Source organism: Myxocyprinus asiaticus, chromosome 16 (genome assembly GCF_019703515.2).
Source record: "Myxocyprinus asiaticus isolate MX2 ecotype Aquarium Trade chromosome 16, UBuf_Myxa_2, whole genome shotgun sequence".
Classification (NCBI taxonomy): domain Eukaryota; kingdom Metazoa; phylum Chordata; class Actinopteri; order Cypriniformes; family Catostomidae; genus Myxocyprinus; species Myxocyprinus asiaticus.
In genome coordinates this window covers 28981460-29004220 of record NC_059359.1, presented here as the reverse complement: position 1 = coordinate 29004220, position 22761 = coordinate 28981460, and the positions used below count along the sequence as shown (strand labels likewise).

General features: G+C 40.3%; 1 protein-coding gene across 3 annotated transcripts; it reads right to left on the bottom strand.

The window, feature by feature from the left end:
- Positions 1–77: 77 nt before the first annotated feature.
- LOC127453756 (epsin-1-like) lies at positions 78–21289 on the bottom strand. Of its 3 annotated transcripts, none has more exons than XM_051720419.1 (13): positions 20886–21289; positions 19621–19778; positions 16278–16378; positions 15716–15874; positions 15486–15614; positions 8334–8454; positions 7962–8104; positions 7449–7520; positions 6115–6198; positions 4936–5188; positions 4613–4777; positions 1077–1331; positions 78–793 (listed from the first exon to the last, which is right to left on the bottom strand). In XM_051720419.1, the coding sequence occupies exons 3-13, from the start codon at positions 16344–16346 to the stop codon at positions 315–317; spliced, it is 1929 nt and encodes a 642-aa protein (XP_051576379.1). In that variant the 5' UTR covers positions 16347–16378; positions 19621–19778; positions 20886–21289; the 3' UTR covers positions 78–314. The 3 variants fall into 3 exon arrangements, with proteins under 3 accessions (XP_051576379.1, XP_051576381.1, XP_051576382.1); XM_051720421.1 differs by having other exon boundaries at positions 1077–1328; XM_051720422.1 differs by lacking the exon at positions 7449–7520 and having other exon boundaries at positions 20886–21288.
- Positions 21290–22761: the final 1472 nt, after the last annotated feature.

The window sequence follows — 22761 nt, the reverse complement described above, 5'->3', positions numbered from 1 at the left end:
TTCTAATATAACAATATTAACAGCCTGCATTCATTGAATGACCCCTGCTAATCATCCATGCTCATGTCTGAAAAAAATAAAATAAAAAATGAATAGGGAAATAAAAAGACCTCAAATACTGTATAAAATAAAATGAAAAAATAAAAAATGAAACGCTTTTTTGTGAAAGAAAATACCATTTTTGTTTTTTACTATTTTCATTAAATATAGAGATGTACACATTTCTTTTTTGTCAAACATAAACTGTTTGTGTTGGGAGGGCAGGTTTGGATTGGTTCTTGAGTGGACAGAGCACGTGGGATTGGTAAAAACTCTCAAAGGAGAAAAGGATTGGTGCTTGTGCCTGTGGCTCCACCTCCCACAGATCCCCCTGTTCCCATTACTCCATGCACCCCTGTTGGCCCGCCCAAAATCAGTGTAGGCTGCGCAGGGCCTACCGGGCCCATCAGCAAGGGGTTTCCTGCCTGACCCATGGGGGATATTCCACTGAAAGGCATGCCCATTGAGCTGGACTGTACTATTCCCATGCCCATCCCCGGGGCCACCATAGGGACCCCCATTCCTGGCATGCCCATACCTGGCTGAACCATTGGTGGAGGCATGTGACCCAGCATAGGATTTGGGGGAACAGGGCTTGCACGGAGCTGGCTCAGACAAAGTGAAGAGGGTTGAGGGGAGATAGATGCCATTGGGGTTGCGCCAAAAGGATTAGAAGTGGAAGGAGGGGTTGGAGACACCCCTCGACTAGAAATGGTACTTCCCGGTGTAACGCTCATACCTGATGAGGAGGGACCTAAAGAGAAAGGAGAAAGAGTTAAGTGATAAACAAAAACTATGTTTCACTCTAAAGGGGGTGTTCACATTCACAGCAACCTGCAGTGAAAAAGTGACCTGAGCTAATTCTATTTCCATCAGTACAAATCTTCTTATTTTTACCGGCAATACATCTTATTTGTGATCAAATTTCAAAAGCTATGGCCAGTCCTATATATTAAGCTCCTACTAGCGACCAAGAGTAGCGACTTTCAGCAATAAAATCTCTGTCAGTGTGAATAGGGCAAAAACATGGTACACACCCTGTGTCTGAAGGAAGGGGTTGTGAGATGCGGAGGAGATGCTTGGTGGTGGTGGTGGTTGTTTAGGTTTAGGTTTTGATGATACTAGTGAATCCAGATCCACAAGCGCTGCATTGGGCCCCAAGAATGATTCTGGTGTTTTTCGAACAGGCAGGGAGGAGCCGAGTGATGAAAGATCAAAGGACACCGGAGAGCCTGTGCTCCCTCCACCACCTGCATCACCTGTCACTGAGGAGTCTCTTCTCTCTGGATCTGCTGGGGTGTGGAGAAAAGAAGGAAACAGAAAGAGAATAAGAATTACAGGCAGATGGTTTAACACAAGCATCTAATTGACCCTTCGCTAAGTCCCGCCTTAAGAACGTTACTGACCAATCCTATCATTGACATTGTTGTGGTACACTAGGGCTGGGCGATATGACAATATATATCGTGGCAATGACATAAAGTGTCGATAGAGATTTTGCTATATTGTGTATATCGCAACATGTAAATATCCATGTTTGCAGCATGGGGGTTATCTATCAGTGGGCAGGGCTTGACGAAACATGGACAGGGTTTTCATGGCATTAAAAAAATTTCACCGGCCGCCCAAGCAAATTTAATAATATTCATCTCCGGTTTGGTGCTTTATAAGCGCTTAATATGCTTCTCATCTGACACATGCATTTCATGTGCGTCGCGCACGCTATCTCTGGAGCTCGTAAATGCTCACAAGTCCTGCAGCCTTCCCAATATTTACAGGAGAGCGCAGAGCGAGATCACACGTGCTACTCGACCATTTTTGACCCTGGAAAACATCTCCAAAGAGCGGGGTGACTCCCAAACAAGTCAAGAAAATGAAGAGGAGCTTGGTATTAAAACAGGTGTGATATCTGTGGTGTGGGTTCACAAAAGCCAACACAGAGAAGAAAATGTAATCTGCAAACTTGTGTCACATGACGAGAATTACTCATAGTTCAGGCAGGTCACGTTAGTCAGCTTGCAATCAGCGGACGCTCAGCTGATCATGATGTCTACCAATACAATTCAGATGCTCAGAGCAGTTCTATTTAAGTACTCCATTTATTTATTGCTTTAGCTGTCATTCCACTGCATGGATGCAAGCATGCTCTTAACCCTCAGGGGTCTGAGGGTGTTTTGGGCCCTGGAGAAGTTTTGACATGCCTTGACATTTGTGCTTTTTTCATTTGCTTAAAAACATATTAATGGCTAATGTCTGATAACACTGTATTCAGCACAAACTGGGCTACAATAATATGTGAACAACATGTATGTACATGTTTGTATTTTTGAGAAAATAACGTTTATGCGTGGTTTTTTAAAAAACAAAAATTTTAAGTCACTGAAATAAGGCCATATAAGACATACTAAACATTTGTTCACAAGACTTTTGAACTGGATCTTGTAGCCTAAAGTTTTTGCTACAAAATGATGTGAAAACCATCCTAATCACTCATTCATACAAAACAATATAGTCATTTAACTTTTGTAAGACACTTTTTGTGTTAGAAAGGCCATATACGAGGAGGCGTGTATGATCATGAATATTGATGTGATTCACACCTGAGGAGACAAAGACCCCTCCCCTGAGAGAGAATGAATGTGAGGAGACTTATGATTGAATGTATTGTTTGTAGCTTATTCACACAATCAAGTTTAAGTTAAAAGAAGTAATCTGACTATACATTTTCTTTACATACAGACTTAAATTTAGACCTACATTACCGTTTAAAAGTTTTAGATCTGTAAGATTTTTTAAATGTTTTTAAAAGTAGTCTCTTCTGCTCACCAAGGCTGCATTTATTTGATCCAAAATACAGCAAAAACAGTGATATTGTGAAATATTTTTACAATTTAAAACAGATATTTGCAAGCACAAGCTTCATTGATGATAATGAGGCAGCACAAACACTAGTTAAAATCTAATCTAAACATTCATATTATTTTTATATCATATTACATATCATATTTATATCATACAGAACACAACTGAAATACCTGCTTTAGCCAAAACAACATTTAAATGTAACTAAATCTAGCCTATTAGGACATTTTTCAAATTCCAATACCCTGAATCCTGGCTGGCAAGTCTGGAAATAGTCCAACTAGTAAAATATGTACGTTTATATAAAATAGCATGTTAACTAATGTACGTAAAACTAAAAGACTTGATCACATTAGCGATAATTAGCTGAGCCAGGAGAAACTGTACATCACTTTGTTTCATACAGATTACATTGCAGGAGAATATTTGTTTTAAATTTGAATTGTTTTATTTGAAAGCAGACATTTTAAGCTTTCTTTAGACATATGTTTCATGTTTGTCTGATAAGTATTCGCAGAGTTTCAGTTCATTTTTGTGACGTGTTTCAGAAAGATGCTCGCGGAGACAGAGACGGCTGAAAGTGCACCCTGTTTATTTTCTTTATTTTACGAAAGCACAAGGTTTTGTTGTTATTGTGAGTGTACACAAATAAACGTAGACCCTTTATAGTATCTAATGATGTCTTACTCTTTTCTGTATGCCCAAAAATGACGGAGTATTTTAAGTTGTTTCCACTGTTATGAGGAAAAAATCCAGCAGGACACGCCGCCACGTCCATCGACCCCAGAGGGTTAACACCCTTCTCCATTCTTAGTTCCACGTCTTGCATGGCAGCTTTGCCTTTTAGATTTTCTGTACATCTGTCTTGTTGTCCTGTGCCCTAAGACTACAATTGATTGCCAGTTAGAATTCCTGTCTTCATTGTGTTATTGCATTAAAGTATTCATTCAGTATTTAAGTTAGTATTCATTTGACGGAAGTGGTCCTGACTGAAGTGGTTATTTAATATATATTAAAAAAAATATATTGATTTTCCAAAAACATTTACAATATTGTGATATATATCGTCATTGTGATATAAGATTACTCATAATGTGATAAAAGATTCTGGTCATATCGTCCACCCCTACCTGACAAGATTCTGCTCTTATCTGATGTATTTCTATGGAAGTTCTCTGTGGTGTGATAGAATTGTTAGGAACAGTTCTGTTCACTTACACTTACAGCCTCAGTTGTAATCACCATCAAATGAGGCTTTTCTCTTTTTAGTTGACTGTTATAAACATTCCCCTAAATTCTGATTCACAGTCTCCAGAGTTTTTAATCATGTTTTTAATAATTTCTTTCAAGACAAATGTTTTGCAATGCAACACTTCATTACAGCCCACTAAAGAATTTATTTTAATTTATTTATATGAGTTCTGTAAATCTTGCCTGAGCGAGCAACAGTAACCAAGAAGGCAATGCTGAGCATATGGCCAAATAACCAGTATCAAGTACAAACCCTCTTAAGTTGCAGATTGGGCAGTATAGAGTGAAAACTGTGTGGGAATACTGACAAATACACACTTTTTTCTGTATGTACGTGTGTTCATTGAACAGTGCAATGTTTCCAAGGCTGCCTGATGCAACGTGACTTATGACTAAAGACTCAATATCTTTTGAAATTCTGTGATAATTCCCACTGATGCGTATAAATGTGCAAGTATACCTGTGCCATTAGTCTGTTTAACTGAGCCACTCCAGGGGTCAGAGGTCAAACCATCAGTGGCAGGAGCAGCTCCTTCCGCTGCCCAGGGATCAGTTGACCCTGATAGTGGGGTAGGGGCCAAAGCCACAGAGGGAGCCCAAGGGTTGGCACTTGGAGGGGTCACAGCTGGAGAGGACATGAGGAAATATCAAGGATAAGAGGACACCACATAGAAAGAGGAAAAGCCAGGGTAAAGATACAGAGGACAACACTGGGAAGACCTAACAATTCATGCCAACCTTGCACAAGAGTCCCATGGATCAAAAGATCTTCTACACTCTCACCTGTAGATGCCCAGGGGTCAGAATTCACTCCAGATGAGGTGTCAGCCCATGGGTCTGGGGCTACTGTTGGTGGTGCTCCACCCCAGGGGTCAGCACTTGGCGGAGAGGCAGGGGAGACGGCTCCCCAAGGGTCAGCCGTGCCCCAAGGTCCAGTTGTAGGTGCAGGAGCCAAAACGGGAGGAGGAGAGGGTCCTGCAGAGCCTGTTGCAGGGGCCCCCCACGGATCTACCGCACTCAACTCCATCAGAGACGACTGAGAGAGAGACATGTCAGTAAGAACGTCCTCTTTTAAAAGGAGTTCGCTAAAAATCCAAAGCATAAAAGAAAAGCTTGTTTATACATAGAGGACATGCACTTTCACTTGAAAGTGGTTCAATAATAGATGCAGTGTGGATGAAATTCTAGAGGACGTGAAACACATGCTCTGTTCCAAAACCTAGAGAGCTGCCTCTGAAGGCAACATTTTTAGGCATCAATGGCTGTTCCAAAAGGTAGCTTAATTATGCTGCCTCCTAAGAAACCATGTTTCAGCCAGATTCTAAGGCAGCATCATATGTATTCTTTAGAGGCAATAATCCGCAATCGGTGAAAAAATAAAGATGGTGGACAAAGCGAGAGAAATTGATTGAAATTTAAATATACTTACTGTATATAATTCATTCAATATGGAAAAGTATTGATAATTTTTTTAAAATTTAAAATCATAGAAAACTTACTATTTTACCTGAAACGTATGTGTGTTATATATTTATGCTCAGAGTATTGCGTAGTTCCTCTAACATCACCTGTATTGAAATCAATTGTGAGTGAATTTGTGAGTGCACTCAATAACTTGAGGTTCCATGTCAGTTAGGATGCTGTCATAGAATGCAGCTGCCTACGTAGGCAGGAGACATCTCACAAGGTTTTAGAACAGACCTAAAAGCTCACTCACATCTTTGTGCTAAAGAGTGTACGCAGGGTGAGAGACACAGACAGAGCAGGTAACTCTTGGAGAGTGAGAGGCAGGTACACAAACACACAACCCTTGGTAAAGCTCACACACAGGAACACAACACGCTTCCATGTGTACTCCTCATACTCTCATCATAATTCTCCTAGAAGAGGGATGCCTCATCAAGCATGAAGTCTTGACATCATCTGCAACCCACTGACATTCTCACATACACAATCACACACCTCCTCGGGCTTGGCTTTCTCCCTCTTACTCTCCTCGATGGCCATCTGCAGCCTCAGGTCGTCCCCCCTGCGCAGACGCTCCTCCTGCCAATCACACACCACCGTCACATCATCACAGTGAACCAAAGTTCTGTGGGCTGATGGGAAATGGAGTCTACTGTGGCAACCTGACTCCCATGTCTCACCAGCTTCAGAGGTGTGCGTCAAGGCTTGATTTAGACACAAATTAACAACATTGGGAAGTAGTGGGTGTTTCTGATATTGCAAAGACAGTTTTAGATCAGGTGGAATTACAACGAATGTACAATTAATGAGAATTTAGAAATATGTTTGAACAAGGCAGTTGTCATTTTAATGATTCATTGATTTCATTGTGCAGATGTAGAACGATTGACCAGGATTCTTTCATGAGAATTCAATAAGAACACAATACGAATTATACAATTATACACTTCAGTTCGTGAAAACTAAAAATTAAAACATTTTTAAGTACTTATTAGGTCCATCTGTTAAGCCTTTTCCAACAACAGGGTGCTGGTTACGGTATCCAATCTGGAACCACTTTGTGCATTTCCAACACAGAAAAGGACACTCCGGGAAGGAAAAATCTGCACCGCAATGGCCCCTAAGACTTGCTGATCTCAAACCAGGAACCGCTACTTTCAGAGGCCAGAGGGCTGAACACTGTCTGCAGTCTCTGTACAAAGTTGTCATTACAACAACTCGTCTGGCAAGACTGACACGATTAGATTGCTCCCATTATAATCAACGAAACGCCCAATGTGGCATTGCAAAGCACGATCAGTTGACAAACTTCTCGTTGCATTGCACAGAAGCTCCAGCCTCTTTATTTTCTGTCAATCTAAAATAAGCTGATATTAATTACAAATATCATATCTAAATTAATTGCTGCAAATGTCATTTATTAAATTAATTTCTCAATGTTCTGTGTAATTTTCTGTTTCTATCAAAAGCGGATTTAAAAAAAAAAAAAATCAAAACTCAAAAGACTATGTTTGATTGGGGGCAGAATGTGTAGTTACATAGTCTGTTACATCATCGCTGGTGCTCTCAAACCTCAAATGAAAAGTGGGCCGGTTCTGAGTGCAGTTTGTAGTTCCCCAAGCTGAGCACCGCCTTTGGCACAGGAACCAGCACCATTTTGGTGGCAAAGGAGTAACAGATGTTTTGATTGTTTCATGATCATACTGAAATAAATTGAGGGTCCAATTCAGGCTGATCACTGATTTGTAATTGAAGTCTGAAGTGCAAGAAAGAGAATGGCATAGGAAGGGTTCATCCACTGTGACCTGGATGAATGTTTCATCCCTGACCTTTTGGTGAATCTCCTTGCTGACTGTGAGTGCGTAGCGGAGCTCTGCATCTTCCAGAGGGTCAGTGCTAGTCTGAGGGAGGGGGTGGGGGGGGTCAGGGTGGGGAGGGGTGTGAGTGATGGAGTGAAAGGGGAAATGTTCAGAAACTGTGCAGAGGAAGGGCCCTAATTTTGAATGTGTTTATTAATGTATTTTTAATACAGATATAGCTCTTATTTCTATTTTATGATGGCAGTTAGGGAAAAAAAATTTAGGGAGCTTTTAGGATGGTTATTATAAGAAAGCTTTTTTTAGTTTATTATTTGCATGTTAGAAATGTTTTTAGTTCTAGGATGTTTTTTAAAAATCAGTGCTGATAAGCAAAAATATATTAAAAATTCCCATTAGAGCAACATATATCTCTGCGAAAATCCAATTTCACTTTAAGAAGGTCTAACAAGGCTCTTTCTGTTTCTGGTACCATATCAATAGTTTTAGATTTTACCTGATTGCTGATTGGCTGAGACACTTTACCTGCTCCGCCTCCTCCTTGCTCATAGCCAGTGCCAACTGTAGCTGCAGGTCCTCTTCTCCTGAGCTTTGGGGCCACGCCTGCTCAGCATCTGGTCCTGTGGGCAGTCCTCCCCCTAAAGCAGGAGCAGAAGGGGCCGAAGAGGCTAAGGGAGGAGTCAAATGACAGCTATTATGATGCATCAATAGATAGTGGAGTATTGGTCCCTAAAAGTGCTTCCAGGGCAAAATGCTTGCCAACTTCTTGGCCAACACTGTGAAGGGACTTAAGTGCGTTTAGAATGTGTTTACATAGAGGCTGACCAACAACCATTCTGTGCGTCCAGCCTGACCCCTCATAGGCTCTTTATAATGCAAAACACTTCCTTTTCTTACCACTGCTGGTCTGTGCCATCTTCTCTTTGGTCTTGAGTGCATGGATTCTCTCCTCTCGTAGCCTTTCCTCGTCTTTTAGCAGAGTCACAAGCTGCTTAGCCTTTTCCCGTACATTCACACCCTGCGAACACACATGCAATATACCACTTACTAATTTTCTATGATCTAAGACACACAAAGCCTCTTCCTCTTGCTGACACTACTTGTAACACAACAAACTAACTAATAACACTGGGCCTCATTCACTAACCATTTGTACACACATATTTGAGCATGAAATCGGTGTACTGCGTATGTTTTTACAAAGAAATCAGCTGTTACAGCAATAATCAAACCAGCCTATCTGGCACCAACAATCATGCCATGGTCCAAATCTCTGAGATCAAATTTTTTCCCCATTCTGATGGTTGATGTGAACATTAACTGAAGCTCCTGACCGGTATCTGCATTATTTTATGCACTGCATTGCTGCCACACGATTAGCTGATTAGATAATAGCATGCATGATTGTTGGTGCCAGATGGGCTGGTTTGAGTATTTCTGTAACTGCTGACCTCCTGGGATTTTCACACACAACAGTCTCTAGAATTTACTCTGAATGGTGCCAAAAACAAAAAACATCCAGTGAGCAGCAGTTCTGTGGATGGAAATGCCTTGTTGATGAGAGAGGTCAACAGAGAATGGCCAGACTGTTTCGAAGTGACAAAGTCTATGGTAACTCAAATAACCACTCTGTACAACTGTGGTGAGATTAGCATCTCAGAACGCTATTCTGAGATGCGGGTTGGCGCTGTATTGTATTGGTGGCACAAGGGAGACCTACACAATATTAGGCAGGTGGTTTTAATGTTGTGGCTGATCAGTGTGTGTATATATATATACACACACACACACACACACACAGTTGAAGTCACAAGTTTACATACACCTTAGCCAAATACATTTAAACTCAGTTTTTCACAAGTCCTGACATTTAATCGTAGAAAACATTCCCTGTCTTAGGTCAGTTAGGATCACTACTTTATTTTAAGAATGTGAAATGTCAGAATAATAGTAGAGAGAATTATTTATTTCAGCTTGTATTTCTTTCATCACATTCCCAGTGGGTCAGACGTTTACATACACTTTGTTAGTATTTGGCAGCATTGTCTTGAAATTGTTTAACTTGGCTCAAACATTTTGGGTAGCCTTCCACAAGCTTCTCACAATAAGCTGCTCCAGACAAAACTGCTGTAACTGAGCCAGGTTTGTAGGCCTCCTTGCTCGCACACGCTTTTTCAGTTCTGCCCACAAATTTTCTATCGGATTGATCAAATCACTTTTATTGTCACACTACAATATACATAAGTGCAACAGTGGGTGAAAGTCTTGGGTGCAGATCCGAGCAACATAGCAGTCACGACAGTGATGAGATACAGTATATACCAATTTACCACTAGATAGTAAAGTTTGAAGACAAACTTTATGTTGGCTTGACAAAGCCTTGTCTGAAAGTTTAAAATAGTTGGAAGAGTTGGAAGTTTGAAGGTCAGACAGACAGAAGGAACATCATACAGATAGACAGCCGGCTGCAAGAAGTCCTATGCAACCCTACCCCTTGCTTGTTTTTCTGAATGGCAAATTGGTTGCTAGGTTAACACCATTTGGTTGCTAGGCAGTTACCAAGGTGATACTCAAAAGGCTCCTTGCTACACTGAGTCAAATGAATGAAACCAGAAGTCTCTACGATGTTCTGGTGCAGAGATATGTGATTTGTTACATGGTTGCTAGGCAGTTACCAAGGTGATACTCAAAAGGCTCCTTGCTACACAGAGTCAAATGAATGAAACAGGAAGTCTCTATGACGTTCTGGTGCAGAGATATGTGATTTGTTACTTGGTTGCTAGGGTAACCCCATCTGGTTGCTAAGCAGTTACCAGGATGATACTTATCAAGGCCCCTTGCCATCCTGAGTGAAATAAGTCAACCCGGATGTCTCTACGATGTTCTGGTGCAGAGATATTTGATTTGTTACTTGGTTGCTAGGGTAAGCCCATGTGGTTGCTAGGCAGTTGCCACTGTGAAACCAAGAAGGCTGCTTGCTGTTCTGAGTAATACAAGCGAACAATGAATTCTCTACGACATTCTGATCCTGAGATACCATCTAAGCAATTTTAAATGGAAGTCAGTGGGGTTTGGTTGCTAGGGTGCTCTAAATGGTTGCTAGGGCATGGCTAAGTAGTTTCCATGATGATACTTAAAGACTGATTGCTCACCCAATTCAAACAAGCCAACTCTCATGTCTGTAGGATCTGATCTGAAGATATACATCCATGCCATTTTGAATGGAGTGGTGGTGGCGTAGTGGACTAAAGCACATAACTGGTCATCAGAAGGTTGCTGGTTCGATCCCCACAGCCACCACCATTGTGTCCTTGAGCAAGGCACTTAACTCCGGGGGTATTGTCCCTGTAAGTATGCTTTGTAAGTTGCTTTGGATAAAAGCGTCTGCCAAATGTAAATGTAAAATGAATGGCAGTCAATGGGTTCTGGTTGCTAGGGTGCACTAAATGGTTGCTAGGTTGTATGCAGTTGCTAGGGTGTTAAAGTGATGGAGTGAAAGAAAGAATAAAAAGAGTGGAGTGATGAACAGAGTGGACAGACAGAAAGTACAAGTGGTAGAGTGATAGTAAGTAGACTGAATCCTCTAAAGGCGTTATTACAGGGAAAAGTTTTCGCACCTTGAATGGGTCAATTTAAAATCAGTCCTGTTCGGAAGTCTGATACGGGAATTCCGGAAGTCTGATCAGTTAGAAAAGAGATAGCAACCCGAATCAGACCAGTCTGAAAGTCTGTGGCGAGTTTGGTGTTTGTAGCTTGAAAGCTCTAGGAGATACTGTTTAAATTTTGGCTCAATAATAATAATAATAATAATAATAATAATATGCTTAAATAGTAGATCAGAATGTTGGCTTTGTCAAGCCAACATAATAAACCTCAGATTTACACATCACAATTTACATATCTAATATACACATAATTACACACAACACAATCTACAAATAATAATATACAATACACACAATATAGAATACACATACACACAATATAGAATACACCTTATACAATAAAAATAGTATATATAAAATATACAGTAGGTTGTATTGTACTGTATTGACATTCAGGCTGTCGTTTGATAGTCAGTTGCCAGTGTGTTGTTAAGAGAGAATATAATTTATGACAGTCCAGTGTGAGATAATAAGATTAATAAAGTGCAGTGCTGATGTATATTGATCCTGAGGGATCAAGAGTTCAGAAGTCTGATTTCTTGGGGGAAGAAGCTGTCATGAAGTCGGCTGGTGCGGGTCCTGATGCTGCGATACCGCCTGCCTGATGGTAGCAGTGAGAGCAGCCCATGGCTCGGGTGGCTGGAGTCTCTGATGATCCTCCGAGCTTTTTTCACACACCACCTGGTATATATGTTCTGGAGAGAGGGAAGCTCACCTCCGATGATGTGTCTGGTAGTTCGCACCACCCTTTGCAGGGCTTTGCGGTTGTGGGTGGTGCTACTGCCGTACCAGGCGGAGATGCAGCCAGTCAGGATGCTCTATACAGTGCTGGTGTAGAACCGTGTTAGGATGTGGTGGTTCATTCCAAACTTCCTCAGCCATCTCAGGAAGAAGAGGTGCTGATGAGCCTTCTTCACAACGGCCTCAGTGTGGACGGACCATGTGAGTTCCTCAGTGATGTGGACACCGAGGAACTTGAAGCTGCCGACTCTCTCCACCGATGTAACATTGATGGTGATGGGACTGTGTTCTCTGTCTTTTCTCCTGAAGTCCACCACAAGCTCCTTTGTCTTGCTGACGTTGAGGGAGAGGTTGTGCTCCTGACACCAGCATGTCAGAGTGTGCACCTCCTCTCTGTAGGCCGTTTCATCATTGTCAGTTATCAGACCTACCACCGACGTATCATTAGCAAACTTAACGATGGCATTGGAGCTATGCAACACAGTCATGCATGTACAGGGAATACAGGAGTGGGCTGAGAACACAGCCCTGCGGGGCTACAGTGTTGAGGATCAGTGATGAGGAGATGTTGCTGCCCATTCTAACCACCTGGCGTCTGCTTGACAGGAAGTCCAGGATCCAGCTGCACAGCGAGCTGTTTAAGCCCAGAGCCCGGAGTTTCACATCAAGCTGGTGTTGAATGCTGAGCTGTAGTCTACAAACAGCATTCTCACATAAGTGTTCCTTTTTTCCAGGTGGGAGAGAGCAATGTGTAGTGTAGATGCAATGGCATCATCAGTGGAACGATTGAGGTCAGGGCTTTGTGATGGCCACTCCAATACCTTGACTTTGTTGTCCTTAAGCCATTTTGCCACAACTTTTGAGGTATGCTTGAGGTCATTGTCCATTTGGAAGAACCATTTGCGACCAAGATTTAATTTCCTGGCTGAAGTCTTGAGATGTTGCTTCAATATATACACAGAATTTTCCTTCCTCATGATGCCATCTATTTACATATACAGTCCCTCCAGCAGCAAAGCACCCCCACAACATGCTGCTGCCACCTCCATGCTTCACGGATGGGATGGTGTTCTTCGGCTTGCAAGCCTCACCCTTTTTCCTCCAAATATAACGATGGTCATTATGGCCAAACAGTTCAATTTTTGTTTCATCAGACCATAGGAAATTTCTCAAAAAGTAAGATCTTTGTCCCCATGTGCACTTTCAAACTGTAGTTTGGCTTTTTTGTGGCGGAGCAGTGGTTCTTCCTTGCTGAGCAGCCTTTCAGGTTATGTCAATATAGGACTCATTTTACTGTGGATATAGATACTTGTCTACCTGTTTCCTCCAGCAACTTCACAAGGTCCTATGCTGTTGTTCTGGGATTGATCAGCACTTTTCACACCAAACTACATTCATCTCTGGGAGACAGAATGCGTCTCCTTCCTGAGCGGTATGATGGCTGCGTGGTCCCATGGCATATATACTTGCATACTACTGTTTGTACAGATGAACGTGGTACCTTCAGGCATTTGGAAATTTCTCCCAAGGATGAACCAGACTTGTGGAGGTCCACAATTTTTTTTCTGAGGTCTTGGCTGATTTATTTTGATTTTCCCATGATGTCAAGCAAAGAGGCACTGAGTTTGAAGGTAGGCCTTAAAATACATCCACAGGTAAACCTCCAATTGACTCCAATTAGCCTATCAGAAGCTAATTGGCTAATTGTCTAAAGGCTTGACATAATTTTCTGGAATTTTCCAAGCTGCTTTAAGGCACAGTTAACTTAGTGCATGTAAACTTCTGACCCACTGGAATTATGATTAAAAAGTGAAACAATCTGTCTGTAAACAATTGTTGGAAAAATTACTCATGTCATTCACAAAGTAGATGTCCAAAACGACTTGCCAAAACTATAGTTTGCTAATATGAAATCTGTGGAGTGGTTAAAAAATGAGTTTTGATGACTTCAACCTAAGTGTATGTAAACTTCTGACTTCAACTGTATACACACGTATATTAGCGATAAACCGATATATCAGCCAGGCCGATTAATCGGCCAATATTTGACCAATTTGAAATGAACAGCTTAATAACCGTGATCACATGGCCGATTAACAGAAGTGTTAACTTTCCCTTGTGTCAGTTCCAAAATCTACCAATAGATTTGCAATGAATACTCTACACTTTCTGTTTTCAAGGGGTTTTTTTCTTCAAGTTTATGCATATTTGAGTAAATAAGTGTTTTTTTTTTTTTTGGTTTTTTTGTCACTTTAGAAATGTTGTGTACATCTTATTTGCTGTTATTAAATTGTATTATGTTTATCGGCCATCCTGCTCTCTAGATATCAGTATCGGCCATAGAAAAACCCATATCGGTCGACTACTAAACCACTAAAAGGTTTGCCCAATGGTTTTAGCATGTTGTATACTGCACAACATTACAATGGCACAGGGAGTTTCTTTACCTAATGGCAGCGTTCGAAGTGCACAATTTGTGTCACATAATCAGCAGCGATTCTAACTCTTATAAGGTGCCGGTACGATGTCCTGTTCGAAATCAAGCAAAGATGTAGAAAGGCCACAGATTTCTTTGCACTTTGTGCACTGCCTTATGGACCACACGCACAGCCTGAACCAAACGATGAGGCACAGATTAATGCTCCTGCACAAACAGCGCTCAAAGCATGCCTTCAGTTTAATATCTACAGTGATACATATTATAAAATCATTCTTAATTGTAATGTTGAACTTTGTTTTATAGTGTGATTTTTTTTGCCTTTTGCTTCAGCGGCATCTTTCTCTACATATTTACACCTATACAGGTACGGTGGTGCTAAAGGCCCTTATACTGGAGATGGTTTGTGCATGTTTTATGCAAATTACCAACTTCGTGAACGTGCTCCTTCATATAGAATACTCCGAAATTAATTAACATTGGAAAGCGGGTAGGAACAAACTAATGTGCGTACGCAAGTGTTGTGAATCAGCTGGAAATTTTTATTGAAAACTTTTCCTGTGCATACAAGTATGCAAAATCAAAGCAATTATGAGGCCCAGTCTTTCATGAATCATATTTGAAAAGCACTTAGCCTAGGTTACGCCTCACGCAACGTATACTCTCTTGACGGTGAACCTGTATGGGCACGTTCAAGGCACATGCAGTAGGACTGCTTTGTGATTCTATTTTATATTCAGGTGTGTTTTATCTATCAACTTATTTTATGTTCAAAGCACAAGTGGTTGCACATAAAATATGTTTAATGGCTCTTTTGTCCAATAGCCTTAATGTTAGCATCTGAGTGAATAATTAAACACAGATGACTGAAAGTCACTGAGTCTGAGGTAGTGACAAAACAAACGTGAAGAGTTAGAAATATATTAGGGTGACTAACATATTTGATTTTAAATTAGCCCCAATGTGATTGAAGACTGGGCTGAGGTTTTTGTGGTTTTAGTGTGAGAAAGAAAGGTGTTGATTAAAAGGCCTGGTGTTTTTTTGCTAACTGCACAAACAGACCTTGAGCGAAAGATTGTTGCAGTGTAAGAATCACACATGAGCACAACCACTAACAACCTGAAGGACACTTTAAAACTAACACCATGAGTTATTCTTTTATTTTCTTATTGAGAGAGAGAACACATTTTATTTGTTTAAATATACCTGGTCCTTGCCATCTCTATCTATGTACTGGAAGTCTTTGAGTGTCTGAACGGCGTAGATGTTTTCCCTGCATTGCTGTGCCACTCGCTCTGAACCTGTCTTTATCAGATACTCCATTAGAGTCATAGCCTGAGAAAGAAAGAGAATTGAATATACAAGAGCAATTGTTTAAAGCATCGGTGTTCATTCCATTATAACACAAGTGCCATTCGCAGCAGTGTTGAACTTACTTTATAGACATGTCTCCAGTTCTTGCCATGGTCATTGAGTCTCTTCCAGACCATGCTCATGATCTCTGAGAAGGCCACTACATTGTATGTCAGGTCTGCAATCTCTGACATCAGAGAGCTAGAGGGACCCCATGGGTCATTAGAGGTTGCTTCCCTAACCTGGAGAAAGTACAAAGTAAGGCTCAATGAACTTTGATACATTGTAGTGTTTGTTCTAAATGTACTCTTTTAGCACTTAATCAAAAGCAGACATATGATAATGAGTATACTTCTTGATGCAATAATCAGAGTTTCTTCAGGTATTTTTTTATTAGTTTGAACCTAAACTGAAATAATCGTGACAAAAAATGAATGAAATCCTGCTCTTATGCGAGACTGCCTGCAGTTTCATTCAATCGCTGCTTTTCTGAAGGGCAGAAAAAGAAAGAATTATCATGAAAATAGGTAGATGAGCAAGAAGGAGAGAAAGACAGGAAACTTTTCCAAGGTCATGAAGGAGAGAAAGACAGGAAAATAATGTAAAGAGAACATGAGAGCTGGATTGGAAGGGTAAAAGTCTAACCTTTATCTCTGCCTCTGAGTAATTGTGAACAATGTTTTTCACTTGCCGCCGAAGCGATGATGTCGACATGGCAACAGGCTGGCTATCAGGTTGTGCTAAATCTGAGAGATTGTAAAACAAGGTCAATAAAACACTAATATAGACAGGAACAAAGGTCAATACAGGGCAAGCTAATATAAAGTTTTTTTTAATGGGAATGTATTGGCTCTGAATTCCAAATGAAATGGAACAATAAAGTGATAAACACATGGCAACTTTACTCAAATTAATTATCAAATCTAAGAATGATCAGGAGACACCAGCAGAAGGTTTATCAATACTACACCTAAAATCCCTTCACCAATCCACGGTCACACCATTGTTTAAAAATACAAATCAAACATGTTAGATCCACTCTTGGGTGTTTCTTCAACTTCTGGCAATTTCATGTCCAATGGTCTGATTTTTATTAAAACAAAGAGATGTTGTTATTATATGAAGGTCACATTAAAACTGACTTACAAACTTTTTACCATGTTTTTATCATTTATTTTCAGGACATTTCAAGTGCCTTTTAAGTATACAGTAGATTTTATATTTTCAGCCTTGTCCAAGACCCAGAATTTAAATATTTACAGTGGCAAGAAAAAGTATGTGAACCCTTTGGAATTACCTGCATTAATGTATTAATTTGTCTAAAAATCTGGTTTGATATTCATCTAAGTTGCAATAACGAACAAACACAATCTGTTTGAACTAATAACACACAAATTATTGTATTGTTCTTGTACATATTGAATACATCATTCAAATATTCAGTGTAATTTGGAAAAAGTATGTGAACCCCAGGTTAATGACATCAACAAAAGCTCAGAGTTGGCAAACCTGGCATCCAATTAATGAAACGAGATTGGAGGTGTGGGTTAGAGCTACTTTAACTTATAAAAAGCACTCAAACATTTTGAGTTTGCTGACGTGGACCATGGCTTGCAAAAAAGAGATCTCATAAGACCTACAATCAAGCATTGTTACTTTGCATAAAGCTTGAAAGGGTTACAAAGTTATATAGAAGACCTTAAATATTCTGTCCCCAGTTAGGCAAACTGTTTATAAATGGAGACAATTTAGTACTGTGGCTACTCTTCCTAGAAGTGGCCGTTCAGCCAAAATGACTCAAAGGGCACACCACAGAATACTCAGAGGTAAAAAAGAACCCTATAGTGACAGCAAAAGACTTAAAGGAATCATTGGAATTGGTTAACATCTCTGTTCATGAGTCCACCATATGGAAAACATTAAACAGGCATGGTGTCCGTGGCAGGATACCATGAAGGAAGACACTGCTTTCCAACAAAAACATTGCTGTGCACCTGAAGTTTGCCAAAGACCACCTTGACACTCCACAACACTACTGGGAAAATGTTTTGTGGACTGATGAAACGAAGTTTCAATTGTTTGGGAAGAACATGCAGTACTACGTATACCGCATACCAACATGAAAACATAATCCCAACGGTGAAGTACGGTGAAGGGATCATCATGATTTTGGGCTGCTTTAGAGTGTGGACTGCTTGCAATCATCGAAGGAAAAATTAATTCCCAAATTTATCAAGATATCCTACAGGATAATGTCAGGGTGGCTGTGCACCAGCTGAAGCTCAGTAGAAGTTGGGTGATGCAGCAAGACAATGACCCTAAACATCGAAGTAAATGTTTAATGGGATGTGTTCAAAAAACACATGAAAGATTATAAATGTTTGTATGTTGTTAGTTTAAGCACATTGTGTTTGTCTATTCTTGTGACTTTAATGAAGATGAGATCACATTTTACGACCAATTAATGCAGAAAACCAGCTAATTCCAAAGAGTTCACATACTTTTTCTTGCCACCGTATATAAAATTTATACGAAAATTCATTATAAAAATACAAATTATTACATGTTTAAAATTATTATAATCTGAAAACAAAGAGAGAAATAAACAAAAATTGAGTTAAATATCACTTGTGGGAAGAATACTTAAATTGGGCGTTATTTACAATCAAGCTGTAATTCTGTCAAATTATGCAAAAAGTGTGAACATTGTTATTCAATTGTGTGGGTGTAAGAAACAGGATAAAGCCTATATTAAATATATCCAAAATGACTCAAAATTGACACATTTACTGTATTAGGCTAAAGCATTTTCCCCCCCAAATATTATCACTCACTATATATTCCCAAACTTCTCTGCTTAGTTGGCTGTGGGTGCATGGCACCCATTGCAGCTATGCTATAGGTTACCAGTACTGTTCACTAGGGGTGAAAAATACTGTATATACCATGGTAAACATATGAACAAACTGGTCTACTGTACTGTATTTGTTTTAGTTCTTACGTTTATATATAGCTTTAAAAATAAATGGACAAATAATATAAGGAGTACAGCTTGCCTGTGTTGACTGTGAGTATACGAATTTATAAACTGTTATCGTGGTGATTTTGTGATAGTTTGGCTGTCTGTTTCAGAAAATAAATGTATCATATGCTTAAACACAATTTGAGTTGCTGTTTGTGTGAATGACAACCGTATGTCCACCTAATAAGGAGACGGCTGCATGCACAGGATAACCGTGCTGTGTTGACTGGGAGTAAACTGATATCATGGTACTTTGGTGACAATCTGGCTGTCTGTTACATAAAATAAATGTATCAAATGCTTGAAAAGACTGTTTGAGTAGCTGTTTGTGTGACGAATGACAATCGCATAACCACTAATGTCAACAAGCATGGCCGCACGCATCGGATGATCGCGTTTGATGTGTTAACAGCGTATATGAGCTGTAAACTATTTATCGTGATACTTTGGTGACCATTTGGATGTATGAATATAAAGTAAATGTATCATGTGCTTGAAACAACTGTATGATTCAATATTTGAGTGAATATGAATGTCAGGCACGTGTTCAGCTCAGCTGTGTCAGCGCGAAAGCTGATTTGAATCTGGCAGCTTGTAACGTAACTGGCTGTTGAAGAAACATGTGTGACGCTCCTCTGTGGGGGCCAGTTTTTAACCTATTAATATTTTTGTAATGTACCTAGTTAGAAGGTCCCCTGTATAATTAACAGCATTAGCTGGGAGAGAATTTATATCTTATGTCAGCAAAAGGGACATTATAAATGAAATACAGCCATATGAATCAATACTGAATCGAAATCGAATCTGGAAACCTGTATCAATACCCAGCCCTACTGTTCACCCACTGAACCCATGACAGCACAGCCCCAGAGATTCCCCAATCTACAAAGCACCGTAGTAAAAAACAAGAGCATCTGATGAAGTGTATGTCTGGCTCAAGGAAGTGACACAGGCTGTGAAGTGTACCTGGGAGTGTCGGTCTCTCTTCCCCTCCCCCCCCTGTCTCTCTGTGTGCGTGCTCAGTTCAGGGTCACAGAGCTCTCACTGTTTAGCCTGTCCACTGTTCCAAACCTCCGCACGGCCACATCGGGGCCCAGAAGCACAGATTTGGGGTGAAATAACCACTACAAAGAAAGAAACAGAGAGAGCCAATGGGAAAGTTTATATGGGTAGTAGAGTATAACAAACAATGACATCACACAGGGATGAAAGCTGGCAGAGCATCATGGAGGCTTAAAAACACAATAGAGATTCAATTCCACTCTTTCCCACAATAGCGGCGGACAGTGCCTAAAGGCAGTACAGGGACTGGTTTACAACACACCTGTGACATCAGCTAGGTGTAGGCCTACTGTGAAACTGTTATACACAGTAGTGCCACACCTGCTATGAATCAATAAAAATACAGTTTCATGACATCTTAAAACACACAAACATATTTTACTACTTCTTTAAACACAAACATTATAGCATAACGCAGGTTTAAGGTTGTTATTAACATGCACTTCCTAAGAACCCTTGACTATGTACCATTATTTTTATTTTAGGCCAACATACAACAATGCATTTCCTCTGAGAAATGTCAGTCAGTCCAGTAACAAGAGGCGATAAGGTGTAGTTCATGATAGGATGTATTAATATGCAGCACAGTTACATAAGGCTTTGACCTTTTAACAGTCCCACAGTCGCCTTGAGGAAAGCAAGAGTAAAGTCCATAGTAAATTAGACCACATATTTGTTTATCTCTATTCACAACTGCTGGTTTGCTAAATAAATAGCACAAAATGAGTGGAACATTTTTATTTAGTGGTCAACAGGTGGTTTCCAAAAACAACTCTTGCTCAGAGGTTTATTAATTTATCTATGACAACTGTTGCCAAAGAATGTGTGTATGTGCATCCGTAAATACAGATACATGCTCAGACATCTGACAGTTAGTAAACCATCCGATCTGATAATATGACGTGTAGTTAGTTTATCGTTGTCTGAGCAGATGAGAGGTTAAACGGTGTCTCTCCTCTCAATATTGCAAACCTCCACCCACCTAACAGAACAGACTCACAACAACAGATCCAATCCAACAGAACAGTAGCATATATTCCCAGTGGTTAGAAAACACTCCAAAAGTAACTTCAGCACACAACAACCTCTCTCCAGTTCACAGCGTCTCAAACAGACAGAAAGTGATCACTGCCAAGTCAACTAGAGATCAGCTAGCTGGGGCTACTTACCGCTGAGCTCCAGGTCTCGCTCTCAAACAAGATCAGACGTCAAGGAGAAAGCGAGAAAGCAGAGTCCGTGTAGTGAAGACAGGAGGGCGGGAGTAAAGGAAGGTGTTGTTGTTGTTGTTGTCTCTGTCACGGTACTGATTTAAAAACACTCACTTAAGAGATGTGCGCGCGGCACTATGCTAACTGAACTCATAAAGAGACGCGAGTGAGTGTGTGACAGAGAGAGGCGACAGTGATTTAACTTAACAACTATCACCTCTCGAGTCCGGTTCGTCGTATAAATATATACAACGTAATGTAACTGATTTTAATACTATACTTTGTGAAATATATCGTCTGTACTGACCCTGCTGTTACTTGGATGGTACGAGGAGATGGCGGAACTTCCGCTTCCGTTTCTCCGCAGCCGGGAGCGACCGCGCCCCCTTGCGCGCTCCCTGATTTGAATATTCATGAACAATGGTGAATATTACAAAGATTTTCTAGACGACTTTAAAATGAAGCCGTATCTAACAGCAGTGTATTGACCTGTTTCATGTGACGTCACTGTCTAACCGCCATGTTTGTGACCAAAATTCCATATTTCTTCACTGTGAGATGCCGCAAAATTTTGTTTCTATTTATAAATCTTGAAAATTTGATACTGCTGTTTTATTACCAGAGCCAAAATGTAATGTTTCTTTCAATAAAGTTTTATATTTTAAGTGACAAGTCTTCATTTCACCAGTCAAGCAGCGATGAGAGAGTACGGTCTTTGCTCATTTATTCAGACATGTCAGTTACCTATACACATGTCTACTATATATATAACAGCATATTTATAACATAATCAAGTTGGATACAGTTAAATTGGAAATGCACATAGGACAATGCTATTTGTAACACCCAGCTTGTATAAAAGGTATGTCATAATTGTAACACATTGTAATAAATAATAAGCACTATAATGTGAATATATAGTACATATTTAATGTGTATATGTCAACCAATAAACCACACACCATAAGATCATGTAGCACAGGCTTTATTCACACCACTAGACTACAATGTAAACCACTAATATACCTCGGTTGCTTTCTGTGTATTCTTCATGAGTTAAAAGCAGCTCTTACATTCATACAGATGGGATCATCACAGATGTTTTGTAATATTTTGACCAAATCAGAGCAGAAAACGTCTCGGTTACGTATGTAACCTCGGTTCCCTGAGATGAAGGGAACGAGACATTGCCTCACTAAGCTGATACAATGGGGAGTGCCCTTCTACAGGACCAAGTTGAAACCTTTCTACAATAATGCCAGGATTGGCTATGGCATTTAAGCCCCGCCCTTTTAGGCGCGAAGCTGTCCGGTATAAAAGCGGGCGCACAAACACCATTCCTCTGAATTTTCTGACTGAGGGTCAAAGAGCGCATCGCTCACACCTAAAAAAACCCTGAGTCCGTAGTGCGGCCAACTTACACAGTGTCTCGTGAGTATGAGCTCCACTCCATTAAGCCTTCAGAATTTCTACAGAATCCCTCAACAGTGTAGTGAATAGGCATCTAAAGTCAGATTGTCAGATTCATCAGCCAATCAGATTGATTTATTTGTTCTTGGTGGGTGTGGTCTTTAGGATATGTCCCAGTCGAAGCCTTCTAGTTGGCCTTGAGTGACGCAATCACGCTTTAAGTAATGTACGTAATTTGAAAGCGAAGAGCGCGAGATCTAGCTGACGAGTCGGCTGTCGTCACTGCCGCTATCGACATTGAGAAAGAGATCCTTATGGATTTACCTGAGATGTAAACAGAAAAGGAGGGCTGATTTTCACTTCAAGTAAATTGGTAAGTGATTTTTGCTTTGTTATAGCTGATATACATCAGAAGTTTTCTAAGTGT

Excerpts from the sequence above, each read along its gene's own strand:
- LOC127453756 (XM_051720419.1), bottom strand. The coding sequence starts at position 16,346 with ATGTCGACATCATCGCTTCGGCGGCAAGTGAAAAACATTGTTCACAAT. Across the intron at positions 15,875-16,277 it reads ACTCAGAGGCAGAGATAAAG|GTTAGGGAAGCAACCTCTAA; the intron begins GTTAGACTTTTA and ends TACTTTCTCCAG. Across the intron at positions 8,455-15,485 it reads ATAGAGATGGCAAGGACCAG|GGTGTGAATGTACGGGAAAA; the intron begins GTATATTTAAAC and ends GTGTGTTCGCAG.